The 14286-nt window shown below is 32.3% G+C and overlaps 1 protein-coding gene across 1 annotated transcript; it reads left to right on the top strand.

Annotated features, from left to right (window-relative positions):
- Positions 1-3775: 3775 nt before the first annotated feature.
- Positions 3776-6376, top strand: LOC114185505 (LOW protein: UPF0503-like protein, putative (DUF740)). The gene has a single exon (XM_028073257.2). It carries the CDS (start codon positions 4087-4089, stop codon positions 6121-6123), a length of 2037 nt encoding a protein of 678 aa, XP_027929058.2. The 5' UTR covers positions 3776-4086; the 3' UTR covers positions 6124-6376.
- The last annotated feature ends 7910 nt before the right edge of the window (positions 6377-14286 follow it).

The following is a 14286-nucleotide window of genomic DNA, read 5'->3' as shown; positions in this document are numbered from 1 at the left end:
ATTGTTGTTTTAGTTTTAAAATTAAAAAACTTTTATTGAGAAACTTTTATATTGAGTTTGGGAGTTTTAAACAAAAAACTCTTGTTTAATTAAATATACTAATTCAAGGTTCTACCTACCTCTCTTTTAATGTCTAATTAACTTAAAGGGATTATATTTTTTCTCTATTCAATAAATCATTTATGTTCTCTTGTTGCCATCTAACACCATGTAATGGTAATAAGACACCTAACATGTATTAATTAATGGTGAAGAGTTATGCCCCAAATCCAGCATAGTATATATTATTCACTTATATAATCAAAATCAAAAGAATACCAAACAGATAATCAATGTCAGAGAACTCCTTCAATCTTCTCAAGTTCTGATAATCTTATAAAAACATAACAAAATCTGTTTTAACTTATAGATTTAATGACATAAACTCAATATCTAATTAAAAAATAATAATAATAATAAACTTTCACTAGATTTGTACATGAATGTGCTGTTGGAGTGCATGAACATCCAGATCTAGACTATTACCAATGTAGACATCCAAAATCTAATGTGTTCAACAAAAATAATGAAGACATATATACTGAAATATAAAAAGATTAAGAATTTGTCCAAAACATAATCTATTTGAAAAAAACCCTTATCCTTTTAAATAGATTGTTTTCCTATGAATTTAATTTGACAAAATAGGTTTATATCTATTAGACAATTTGTTTTCCTATGAATTTAATTTGAATTAGGTTGTGCTGGAAAACAATATTTTTAATATATTAAAATGTAGTCAATTTATTTAATTCACAAATTAAACAAGTTTAAGTTAAATAGAGGGTTAAATCAACTCATAAAGAAATCATTATTGATTATATTGTAATAGATATATAGGTTAAAACCAAACAAATTTGATTATATTATAATAAATATATAAAATAAAGAGATAAAGTAATTAGTAGCAAAGAGTGGTTCAACAAATTATCCTTTTGATTTCAACCTTTAATATTTTCAAACAATTGTTTATAAAACCATTGAAATCATAAAGTATTCTTTTAATCCACTAAAGATTTAGTATAAATTCACAGGAACAAAATTAATTAGTTTTGTATTAGGTTGGCAGGAAATATACGTTAATTCATCTAATGCATGAGTAGTTAATAAGCTAGTTCTATTTCCAAAACCTATTAACTATTAATTAGTTGTTTGTAGTTGTAATAATAAGAGAGTTTTGTTCCCAAAGCTGTGGTACCATAAATACATACATGATTAATTTTGAAAGTAATTGACATTAGAAAAGAAAAGAAAAAAAAAAAACTCAGTGGAAAGAATTAGGTAGAAAAATTGTTGTCGAAAAAGTTGAGATGGATGAGTTTGGCATTTGGGAAACTAGGGTTTTAATTTTATGGATAAAGCATGTTTCCTTTTGAAGTGGATGGATGAAGGAGGTTGTGGCCTTTGATATTGTGGTTTGAAGGATACCATTTTTGTCTTTTAGGTGTGGGACTTCGTTTATTAATTTGTCTACTCTTTATAGTCTTCTACGTACTCTTTCTTCCCAAATGTAAAAAGCTACCCCAATCTAAACCCAAACCCCACTCATGTCCTCTTCTCCAACACACATTTCACAAAACACAAATATTTTAAATTTATCTTACTTTTAATCGATACATAATCATAGATAATAAAAATAAAATAATTTTTTTTTCAAATTTGTGAAATTTATTTTGTTTATACTAGAAGGTGATGTGTGTATGATTGATTGTGATTAAGGTTTGGGAAGATTTTGTTGTTAGAAACTTATGATAGAGTCATAGGACATTAATTAATCTGGCAACAAAGTTTCTTGAATGGTGTAGATCATGAGATTAAAGTGTTAAGAGTAAATAAAAGCAGCATTCTCCATTTGACTTTAAATCTATTTTTGGGTATGGTGTGAGGTGGGGTTGGGTTATGTACCTTTGTGTTTGGGATACTGATGGAAGCACAGCTTGTTTTTGCTTACCAAGCACAACCAAGTGGGAGGGTTGGGAGTCCTATGGAGAAAAAGAAAGCCGAAAAACAAAAAGGAACTTCAAACAGGAAAAAGAAAAAGAGAAAAAGGAAAGTGAAAGACACACAAAAAATATACGAGAAAAAGAAACTCACTCAGAGAGAAAAAACAACTGTCACAACAATACACGTTTTTTTTTCTTTTCTCGTTCTTAAAATATAGATAAGGGAAAACAAAACTTAAGATTTTCAGAGATAGCATGAACATATCCATGTCATACCAAGAAAGTAAGCATAAACATCTAGAGTTGGTGCAAATAGCCTAACTTAATAGGGTTTAAAAAAATTTAAACCTGTAAATGGTAGTTTTTGCTTAGTTCCTGTAAATATATTTGTTAAATTTAACTTTTTGATAATATTTTATTTGTATTATTAGTTATAGTTAGTTTAATGTTAAAAATAGAAAACATTAATTACAACAATTTTAAAAAGTTAATAAATTTCGAACTAATATTTTAGAAACATAATTTAATTAAGCAATGCATTATTATTTAGTAGAAATTAGGTAATTATATATATATATATATATATATGTTATTTCGACTTTTTCATTTAATAAGTTAATTTTAATATCTATATCTAAATATATATATATATATATATATATATATATATATATATATATATATATATATATATATATATATATATATATATATATATATAGTAATTTTTTTCTATGTTCTTTACTTTTTTAGTAACAAAGTGGTTTACCAAAAAATTATTCTTTACACTAAAGCGATTTTCTACTTTAATCTTTAATATTTTTAAAACTATCACTTTAATTTACCTACTAATAATTCATAAAAATTATAAGATAGTAAGAATACTTTAACATGAGTCCACAATGAGGAAACATGTCTTTATTTAATGAATGGATATAGCAAATTAGAAAATAAATAGGGTGACTTACAATTAAATTTAATGTTTTTAATAACTTTATTATTTATTCACAATTTACTTTAAATGCCATTTATTATGATTCACTTTATTTTTATTAAAAAAGGAAACTTCTATTCAAAGACATCTAATAGCACAATAAAATATATTCATAAAAAAACATAGTAATAAAAGAGAGTAATAACTCATGCACTTAATGTGGCATACATTTAATAACACAGGATAAAAGAATTATAATATTAGAGGCATTCTTAAGAATATCTTATATAATAAATGCGCTACTTCTTTTACGACAGATGCAGACCAGCAAAAACACACGAATACACAGATATATTCAATCAACAATTACCTAAAAAATAATAACTATAACAGATTAAATAATTACTTAAATTCAATGCTTCTAATTTCCTACACATCTTTAATAAACAGTTTAGAATTAAAATATCTTATGTAAAATTATCAATTTTGCTAAAAATAATTAATCTAGCTTCAAATCAACTATAATTATTCTAAACTAAAAATACTAATATTTTCCACCGCATCATAACTAATAATGAATGATCGATATATTCTTTTCATCGTCGTTACATTTGACTTAAATATATTTTGGATTATTTACTTACAACATTAATAGCATTAATGACATTAGTATTTAAACATTAAATAACTAATAACGTATACAGAATATTGTAGACTAAAACTGTATTACTGTATTATATATTATATATATAAATTTCTATAATAACGTGAGTAATGTAGTAAGCAATAAAAAAATCCCTGTATTAATTAATACCCAGCAGAGTATACGTTTTTGGTTTTCATTTTATATTTATATTTATTTCCCTCAGTCACTCCCTCTCTCTCTCTCTCTCTCTCTCTATCTCTCTCGCACTTCACTTTCTCTGTGTCCGTTGGAACCAAACAGTTCCTTCTCTCTCTTTCTCTGTCTTTCTCTTTGCTCCTTTCTCTGTCACACACAGAACACTCACAGAACACCCTTCTCTCAATTCCTCACTCCATTTTTTCACTCTCACGGAGTTAGTTATTTACTCACAAACAAACACGCCCTAACACCCTCTTCATCTTCTTCTTCTTCTTGTAATTTCAGTGTAACATGACCTCACTCGTTACTATCTCACACTATCATTCATGAATCCTACTACCACTCAACCCCCACCGCCTTCGTTGCCACCGCCGTCGCTACCGCCGCCGCCACCACTACTCCAGCCTCACCGCCCCTCCACCTCCTGCGACCGCCACCCTCAGGAGAACTTCACCGGCTTCTGCCCTTCATGCCTCTGCGAGCGCCTCGCCGTGCTCGATCCCAACTCTTCATCTTCTTCCGCCGCCGCACGCAAGCCTCCGAGCTCCTCCACCGCCGCTGCCGCCCTTAAGACCATCTTCCGCTCCTCTGTCGCCTCGCGCCGCCCTCCGCCCTCCTCCCTCCCGGAGCTCCGCCGCACGAAGTCGTTCTCCGCCTCCAAAAACGAAGCCCTTTCCGGTTTCTTCGAACCGCAGAGAAAATCCTGCGACGTAAGAGGTCGCAGCACCCTTTTCACCCTCTTCAACCAGGAAGCCGAAGTCGAAACGCGCCACCTCCCCTCCTCCTCCGTGGTTCAGAAGCCCGTCCTCGAGTCCGAAGAGGAAGACGACGAGGAGGAAGAAGAAGAAAAAGACAACATTGTCGTTCACGACGTAACCGACAATAAAGTTCCCGAATCCCCTCTACCCCAACCAGTTAACGCGGAAAATAGAGTTTCGGAAATCGTAGAAGAGGAATCAGAAACAGTTCCTGAACCCGCAGAAGCTGACTTGGCAGACGAAGAGGCTCTGAAGGCGATGAAGGACCACATGGATCTGGACTCGCAAACGAAGAAAACCTCTGGTCGAGACCTGAAGGGAAGTTTCTGGTCCGCGGCTTCGGTCTTCAGCAAGAAGCTTCAGAAGTGGAGGCAGAAGCAGAAGATGAAGAAGCGTGAGCGGAACGGCGTCGTTGTGGGCTCCGGCACTCTGCTCCCCGTGGAGAAGCCCATTGCTCGCCAATTCCGCGAAACGCAGTCGGAGATCGCCGACTATGGCTTCGGCCGCCGCTCCTGCGACACCGATCCGCGCTTCTCGCTCGACGCCGCGCGAATGTCGTTCGATTTCGAGGAGCCGCGTGCCTCCTGGGACGGTTATTTAATGGCTAGGACTGCGCCTACTTTCGCCGTTCCTCCGAGGATGCCCACGATGATCGAAGACGCGCCGGCGCCGGTTCAGGTTCTCAGGACTGATTCCCTCATTCCCGTAGAGGAACCTGAATATGAGGAGACTCTCACTCTTAATCTTAATCAAAATCTTAATCTTAGTGTTAATCATAATGTTAATGCTAATCCTAATCTCCCTGGTGGTTCTACTCAGACGAAGGAGTATTATTCGGACTCTTCCTCGCGGAGGAGGAAGAGTCTTGATAGGTCTAGTTCCATTAGAAGGACTGCTGCTGCTGTTGTTGCTGAAATGGACGAGTTGAAGAGTGTTTCGAATGCCAGTGCTACTACTAATGCTAAGGTTACTCCTGCTGCTTCTGCTGATTATGTGCACAATCCCTTGAGGGACTCCAATTTGAATTCCAATTCTTTGAGGGATGATGGTTGTGAGAAAGGGGCTTCTAAGAAGTCATCGAGCCGGTGGAGCAAGGCGTGGAGTATATGGGGATTGATTCACCGGAGAGGGAGTAAGGAGGAGGATGGTGGAGGGAATGGTAATGGCAATGGGAATGGCGTGGAGAGATCGTACTCAGAGTCATGGCAGGAGTATAGAGGTGGGGAGAGAAATGGGGATGTTAGAGGTGGTGGTGGTGGTGGTGGTGGTTTTAATCCGAAGATGATGAGGAGTAATAGCAGTGTGAGTTGGAGGAATGGGCAGGGTCTAGGTGGTGGAGGGTTTGGGAGTGTGAGTATGAGGAAGAGTGATGTGCAGGGGAATGGGCTTGGGCTTGGGCTCGGTGGTGGTGGTGGTGGTGGTGGAAAGAAGGGGAGGGATGAGTTTGTTGGGTTGGAGAGGAACCGGAGTGCAAGATACTCGCCAAACAGCATCGATAACAATGGTCTCTTGAGGCTCTACTTGGGCGGCCGGAGAAACGGGTCCGGGAAAGGAAGGTCGAACCAGGCACATTCTATCGCCAGGAGCGTTCTACGGCTGTATTGAAAAGTTGAAGGTGGTCTTTGGTTTGATGGTATTAGTCAGTTAGTTACATTTGGTGCATTTGTTTGTGTAAAACTACACATGCTGCCTATGTATTCTTGATGGTTGGTTACTTTGGTTACTGGTTACTTGGTTGGTATAACAGCACTGCAGCTGCATCTGCTGCTGCAGCTGCATCTTTCTTTTTTACAGTCAATATCATGGTTCTTTCTTCAGTTACTCTTAATAATAACAAGAATTTTAATTTTTAAACATATATGTGATGGTGGTTGTGTTGGTGACATTGATTTTGTTGATGGTGTTATGTTTTGGTTTATTGCCAGAAAAAGGCTTGACTGATGGATATATGGCGCCAGTGAAATTTGTGCTTTGTTTGCCTTTGGACTAGGCGTGTTTTCTTTTTCTGTCTTTATGCTGCAAAAGGGTGGCTGATTGGTGGTGTGAGGTTGGGGGTCTTATAATTTGGGAGCATTTGCACTTGAATTTTTGGCATGTTATGCCTTCCTGCAAAAGGGGTAGCAAGGTGGGCTCGTGCCACCTGGTTTTGCTGCTTATCATAAGTTGTAGTTTTGAGTACAACACGATAGCCGTGGTCGAGTGCTTTTACTTTTCCTTGATATCAATTAATCAAACTTTATTACATGTGAGTCACTACAGACCATGGTCCCAGCCAAACGTTACATTTGCTTTCTTCTACCCAGATATCTTTAGTCCTTTCCGTGCTGCTGTAACCCATAATTTCAAACTTAACATTTTTTCTTAGTTAACAATTCTGCAGAGCTTCTGCTTCTACATACCCTTTTTCTGTATAGTGTTGTCACTTGGTATTTATGTGTGCATGTCCCTTTTAAAACTAAAATGTTTTCAATATTATGCACGGCGACCACAGTATGGTTTTCGAAGTCTGGTTTTGCTCATCTTAAAAGAATAATTTTGCAGTCTGTGTTGAAGCTATGAACCTTAAAACGAGGAATATTATCACTTGAAGCTTGATATGCCTTTCCTTGATGTGGAGGTTATTTAGTATGGAGAAAGGTGCTTATTAGCTCCTATGTTCCCTTTTAAAAAATGTTATATGAATCTGTCGATAGCAGTTCAATTCTGGTTACTTTACTAAGGGTTTTGCTTCTATGCAATTGAAAATGTGTCTTCGCTGCATATTTTAACTGTTTCAGTTTATTTGAATATCATTACTAGGACCCTTTTTTTGGTTCTTTGGCGCACCCATCGATGTGCCTAATTTGTGGTTGTCCTAAAACAATTCCAGAAGGGTTGGTCTACAATAAACAATAACATATAATGAGAGTTATGAAGAAGAAAAGGTGAGAGAAGAGAATGCTAGTTTCAATCCAGCGTATAACTAGCAGTGTAAATGCTTAATAAGAAATTAAAAACAGCTTATTATATATATCATTGGTATACTTGGATTTGCATTATGTGTTGGGGGATGACCAAATTAAGTCAACTTTTTGCATATATCTGTAGCGTTAAGCGTAGATAGATGATAAACTTAACCTTGATGTTTGGGTAAAAGGACTCTGAAATCTCAGAAGTCAAAAGAAGTGATTCTTGTGCTTTATTTTTTCTTGGGAAATAAAAGAGGTGTGTGTGATAAAATGGGTGTTTTCTTGTTTATTAGTCAACACAGAAGCAATATAATAAAAATGATGTACTAATAGTATTATTTTACTTCAAAGTGTTTACTTGAATGGAGAATAATTAAATGAAAAAATCCAATGGATGTCGATAAAAATTACTCGTAATCTTTGTAGAACTTTTACTCATTAGATAAGTCTAAATCTATATTATTTGCCAAAATATACTCTTGTCCTATTTTATAACTATAATTAGATAAAGATATTGATTTATCACAGAAAAAAGAAAGAATAGTTATCGAGTTATATCCTCCCATTGAACATGGAAGTTAGTTTGCACAAGTTATTTACCTTAATTATTAAAGGTAATTGGAGTTTTAATACTTGAAAAAGGCAACTAAAGTAAAAATTTAAAGAGATAACTTTGTTGTTTATAGTAATCTTAGCTCAATTTAGTTGAATGCTAGCATGGTATCCAAATAATGACAATTGTGGATCATAAGAAATGTGTTAGATATTTCGCTTTTTAGAATTCTTTTGCTTTATTAATTTTGTTTGAAATAATTTTAGTATTGATATAGTGTTTTTGTTTTGCTCATTTATAAAGAAAGACGTTAAAAGGGCAATAACACATTTCATTGAATCAAAACTTCACCTATATATGGATATATTAGTCCCCGTGCAAGATATATTTAGGGACTAAAATAAATTTTTTAAAAATGCTTACAGTTTGAGTAAAGAAAAACAATAAGTTGGTACAAGAGTTTAAAAGATAATCCCATGTATTATAGTAATTGTTGTTCATTCATCATAATTTAATAGTTTGGGTAGCTTTTTCTATCTTGGGTTTATAACTTGGAAGTGTGTTACGTGGCCTAACTTTATCAGGACAAAATTACAAAAGAAATAAATAAGGGAAATAGATGGGACCAAAACATAGGAATTTTGTTTTCAAGTACACACAAAAAACAAGAATTTGATAAAGATATGTAATTTGATAGACACTGCATTATATGGTCTAATAATCTCTGACACATAATTTGACCACCAGTTTAATGTTTATATATAAATTTTCACATTGGTATTTATCTTCAAGATCTTCTCTTCAAGATCTTCTCTTAAAGTTTATTTTATTTTTACATCTCAATTATTTATATACTTCTGAATCAACTCCTTTTACATATGTCATTCCATAAATTTGATTAAAAAACATTCTTCATAAATTACTTTTTATGACTTTCTCTCATATATATATATATATATATATATATATATATATATATATATATATATATATAAAATAAAAATTTGGAAGCGTGAAATACAAGTAACAACGGAGAAACACAAACAACACTAGAAAAAATTGAAAAGTTTCACAATCTCAATCAATACAATAGTACTTGAATATCAATGCAATAATACTTGTATGAATGACAACAAAAAGACCCAAAATTTACTTATAATAACAAGACACCCAAGAAAAATACAAACTCAATCAAAATCACCAAAAAAAGAAAATTAATTCTTATTGAAATCTTAATAGTAAGAGAACATGAACAACTCATCCAAAAATCAAAAAAATGAAAAAAAAAAAACTAACCAGTAGTGGTTTCAAAATGTAGCGATGACCTCCCTCCTCCGATAATAGGAGCGGTGACAACAATGGACATATAATGCAACGACAACAACAATAGTGGTGGTAGAATCAACCATGACAGCGCGAAGATAACTACAATAAAACTTCTAAATAATGAATCAAATTTAGTGATTAATAATGATTAGTAACTACAGTAACAAATTAAGTCTCTAATTTACAAAACTACAAATTATTAGTTACTAAAATATTTACTATTATGAATAAAAAATTATAATTGGTTACTAAATTGATTTTTAAACTTAGCTATCATAGTTTTGGCTACCAAAGTGACTTAGTTTCTAATTTGGTCTTTAATTATACTTTTTATTTATAATGGTGACTATTTTGATAATTAATAATTTTTAATTTTATAAATTGGTATCTAAATTAGTCACTACAGTGACTAACTATTTTTTGTTTCTAAAATTGATTTCTAATTAAAATTTTTCTTGTAGTGGATGAGGCAGCAACAAAGGCGTGTGAGGAAGAAGAAAACGTGAAGAAGATCTATCCAAATTTTCTCAATATTTAGCCCTAAAATTAACATTTTGTCTCGATTCAATTGAAATCAAAGGCATAAAGCTCCCTTCTGTCTCGGTTCAATTAATAACCGAGGCATAAAATCTCTTTTTACTTCAGTTCAAAATAACCAAGTCATATAACTCTCTTTTTTTCCTCAGGTCTATAACCAACTGAGGCCATATGGTGCAGAAAAAATAATTAAAAAAATTTCCATTTTCTTAATTAAATCAACTTATCTACCTCAGGTGCATGGAAACCTAAAGCAAAAAGACTTTATCTTTGGTTCAAAAGGAACAAAAGCATAATTTTCATCGTTCAAATTAAAAAGTTTAAAAGAACAAAATTTTTGAAAATTTTGATAAACATTAGGCCTCATTTTCTTTTGAACTGAGACATTAAATCTTTTTTGTTTTGGTTATCATTACAATCAAGATATAAAAGCTCGCTTAAATTTAAAAAATATCATCGTATTTTAATATGTCTCATTTTCGACATAATGACATTTAAAAAGTTGAAAATGCACTAGTGTCATCACACAAATAATGTGTATCAGTTACCTATTTTTGGTTTTTCTAAAATAATGCACATGAAATTAACAAAATACTAGACATAAGGAAGAAAGATGTGCAAGAATCATTATTCAACTAAGGGTATACAAAGTGAAGATGCAACAAAAATAAAAGGAAAGAACGAAGGTGAAGTTCAAAACATGAGGGTCTTAGAACCCTACAAAGCTCAAATCCCATGGGGTAAACAAAAATGATTAGAAGGTAATGATTGTTGGTAAACACATAAGATCATTGTGTTGTCCCAGTAGGAGAGATATATTGAAATAATGAAAATGATCTCATTTCAATTACCAAGTCTGAGATTTATGCTTTCTCACTTTTCTATACAGTTTGTAAAGCTCCATTATCACCGAGTTTGCCGCAAAAGTCAAAAAGCATGAGAAAAACATCTCAGCATGTTGCTATAAGGTGGAGAAGATAAGAGATAAAGAAAGTAAGTGATGCAAAAAAAGAGGCTCGAAACCCAATGTTTTCTCTCTAATCTCCATCTGCATTTTCCCCACTCCACATGTAATTATTTGTTTTAAGGTAATTCTAACCCCCCAACTTAATGTAATTCAATTATTATAAAAAGTTAATAATAAAATCATGAACATGTTAATATATATATCATCAGAACAAATATACATTTCCATGAGAAACTCGTCAAATTTCTCTTGAGCTCTTTGTCAATTTAATTATTATTATTATTATATACTTTTACGTCTCAAAACTAAGGATCGAAGTTAAAAATTGACAACTTTTTTTCCATGATAGGAAATTAATAATTTTAAATTTACTAATATTGAAAAAATTATTTCAATTTAATTTGTTCTTATTTCAGGTAGAAAAGATAAATTTCAATTGATATTTATTTATGGTGGAGAAACTAAACTGACATAACTATTTATTGGGTCTTTGGAAGTGTGGAAGAGATTACTTGTAATGTTAAAAGTATTGCAAGGCTAAAAAGACATTACAATATTTATATTAACACAACATTTCTCTCCATTTTGTTTGGTTTGAAAAAATATACTTTCATATTTTGTTTCATTCATTAAAGTCTTCTCTATTCATATTCACACAGAAGTTCAAGCTGATAGAATACATTCAAAGAACCTAACTATCTACCAATAGTTAAACTTATAGTGTTTATTTTCTTTCCATTACATTATCTATCAGACACTTCTTTCTTTTCTTCTCTTTCCTATATATATATATATATATATATATATATATATATATATATATATATATATATATATATATATATAAGAGTTATAAATATAACTTCTCCTCAACTGAAGCACTGACCTTAACCCAGTAACTGTAAAGATCTGAGCAGTGTGTGATCGAGAATGTTAACCAAAGAAGGGTTAGCTTTCATAACTAAGTATGTTCTGCTTCTCAATGAGGTAATGTTTTGAGCTACTGCATATTCCCTATTTCAAAACCACGAAAAATAACAAATAGGTACGCATTTCAATTCTCAGATTCTTATTCTCTATTCTACTGGTTTCATATTAGTTTCTTTCGACTTCATGCACTGTGTATATGCAGATGCAGTAGCTAGAACTAACCGCATGCTTCTTCATTCCCAGTTTTCCATGCATGCTGATTCATCATATTGTGCATATATGAAACTATACATTTTCTTTTCAATCTACAATCCTACTACTTTATTGGCTTAAAGTTTTGGTTTTTCACATGCCTTCTTCTTCATTTTTATTTTCTGTATGAACTAATAAACAAAGCACTAGGAACTTTGTTTCTTAAACAGGTACACCTCTCGACATTTTCTTTGTTAATAATCTGGCTGTACAGTTTCCGAAGCACAAACAATTCAACCAGTAAAAAGCTTTAACTTTCCATAACTATGGAGTGCATAATTTTAATGATCCATAACTATGTAGTAAATCAAAGCTCAAATCTTTATTAGAAATGTGTTCACATTTAATATTCCACTAATCTTAAAACATATTTCTTTTTATAAAAGAGGATATCTAGTGAATTGAAAATGAAAATGAAAATGAAAATGAAATTTAAATCCACTTTGCAACTCATAAAAACAAGCAGAATGACATGTGAATGAAAGGAAGTTGAATGTAGTTTTATGCTTTTATTATGGGTGACAATTTTTTGTATTGGTTCATATTTGTCATTCTCATGTGCACTGGGCTTGTGATGCTGATCCTATTCAATGCATGACAAAGCAACCTATTTATTTTTCCTCCTTCCAAATCAATGAGATCCGAGTATTTTTTTTTCATAGCATTGAGAATTTTATCATGTTAGATGTTGATGAGATTACATATATAGTATAATAAAACTAAATACTGACCTCCCTTAATTCCGTAAAGAGATCTTGTTATATTTAATATGATAATGTTATATTAGTATATTATTAAGAAAATAAGCAATAAAAATATTATTTCTTAATTGATATAGAAGATATAAAAAGAAAAAAATGATAATAAATAAAATAGGGATAATTTCATTAGGTAGAAGCAATTACAAAATTTTACTTTATAATAGAGAAGAACAACGTACTCTCTTTTCAAAATAAGGGAATACAGCTACACATACAATCTTAAAGAAGAAATTATTGAATTTAGATGTATGAGAATACAACTAGATAGGTAATCTTAAAAGGAGAAATTAATAATTTTAAAATAATTTATAAAGTTTTATACGTATTAAATTGTATTTTGAAAATAAAATAAATCAAATCTTATGACTCGGATATAGGGTGACGACATAAGGGACAAGTGCAACAAATCTTCAACCATTCTCTAATACACAGATTATGAAAAAAGTGATTACAAGATAGCGACGATAACTTCTCAATTTCTTTCCTCTCTTTATAACTTCTAGTGGAGTCATTTCTTCTTTTCTTTTTTCTTTAACGTCATTTCAATTTGATTGATTGACGCCGAGAATCTTTGCATAGTGGCGAGAAGCTATGGCTTTATCCTCTGCAGTTGCTTTTCGGATGTGTCATAGCTATCCTATCCATTTTCTTCTTGTTAATTTCGTTATTTCGGGGTATTCATTCGGGTTAGTTCAAGAAAGATCTATCCCATAACAATCATCCTCATTTTCGAAAAAAGGATGATCATCGACTTCTTCTTCTTCTTCTTCTTCTTCTTCAGAGGAATCTAAAGATGATAATGCTTGCAGCAACGAAACCTTTATATCAGCTTTGAATTTTCCTTTTAATTTTAAACGGAGTCTTGACATCACTTCGCTTTTCTTTTGAGGAGTGGCTAGATTGAGAGATTTATTTTTCCATGTTCTGAATTTTTCTTCCAAATATTGAACTTGAAATTTCTTCCACCAAAAAACCTTCATTTTTAGGCATAAGGTTTTTGGGAATGAGGTTGGTTTATGCTGATGTAATTCATAAATATGCTGACATAGCTAGCTTACACTCATTTCAGCACAAAAAATTAAAAGTTTTTCATGAATAGGCATATTCAGAGTGACTTTCTTGAAATCTTCATAGAATTTTACCACTACTGGAGGAAAAATTGACTTTGTGGGCCCTGCCCAACAAAACCATTCTTGAAACCACACTGGTGTTTCTTCATTTAGAGGATTCTTGAAACTGATGTACCAGGAATGCTTAGGATTCGCATCACACATGATACGATACCAGGCATTTTGATAATCAAAATAATTATAAGAAGGGGATCAAACACTCTTGAAAATCTATTTTCAGTTAAAGGACTTTGATTCCAATCTTTATAAGATAGGACTCGATTTATTTTTAATTTCGAGTAGATGGTTTTGAAGGATCTTTCTTATCTACTTCAGGATAAATTTCAATAGAAGCGATATCAATAATAATCATTTGATAGAATTT

Source organism: Vigna unguiculata, chromosome 5 (genome assembly GCF_037176805.1).
Source record: "Vigna unguiculata cultivar grain cowpea cultivar isolate G323 ecotype 2 chromosome 5, ASM3717680v1, whole genome shotgun sequence".
Taxonomy (NCBI): domain Eukaryota; kingdom Viridiplantae; phylum Streptophyta; class Magnoliopsida; order Fabales; family Fabaceae; genus Vigna; species Vigna unguiculata.
This window is presented reverse-complemented; position numbering and strand designations above follow the sequence as displayed.

Coding starts and splice junctions, on each gene's coding strand:
- LOC114185505 (XM_028073257.2), top strand. CDS start 4,087: ATGAATCCTACTACCACTCAACCCCCACCGCCTTCGTTGCCACCGCCG.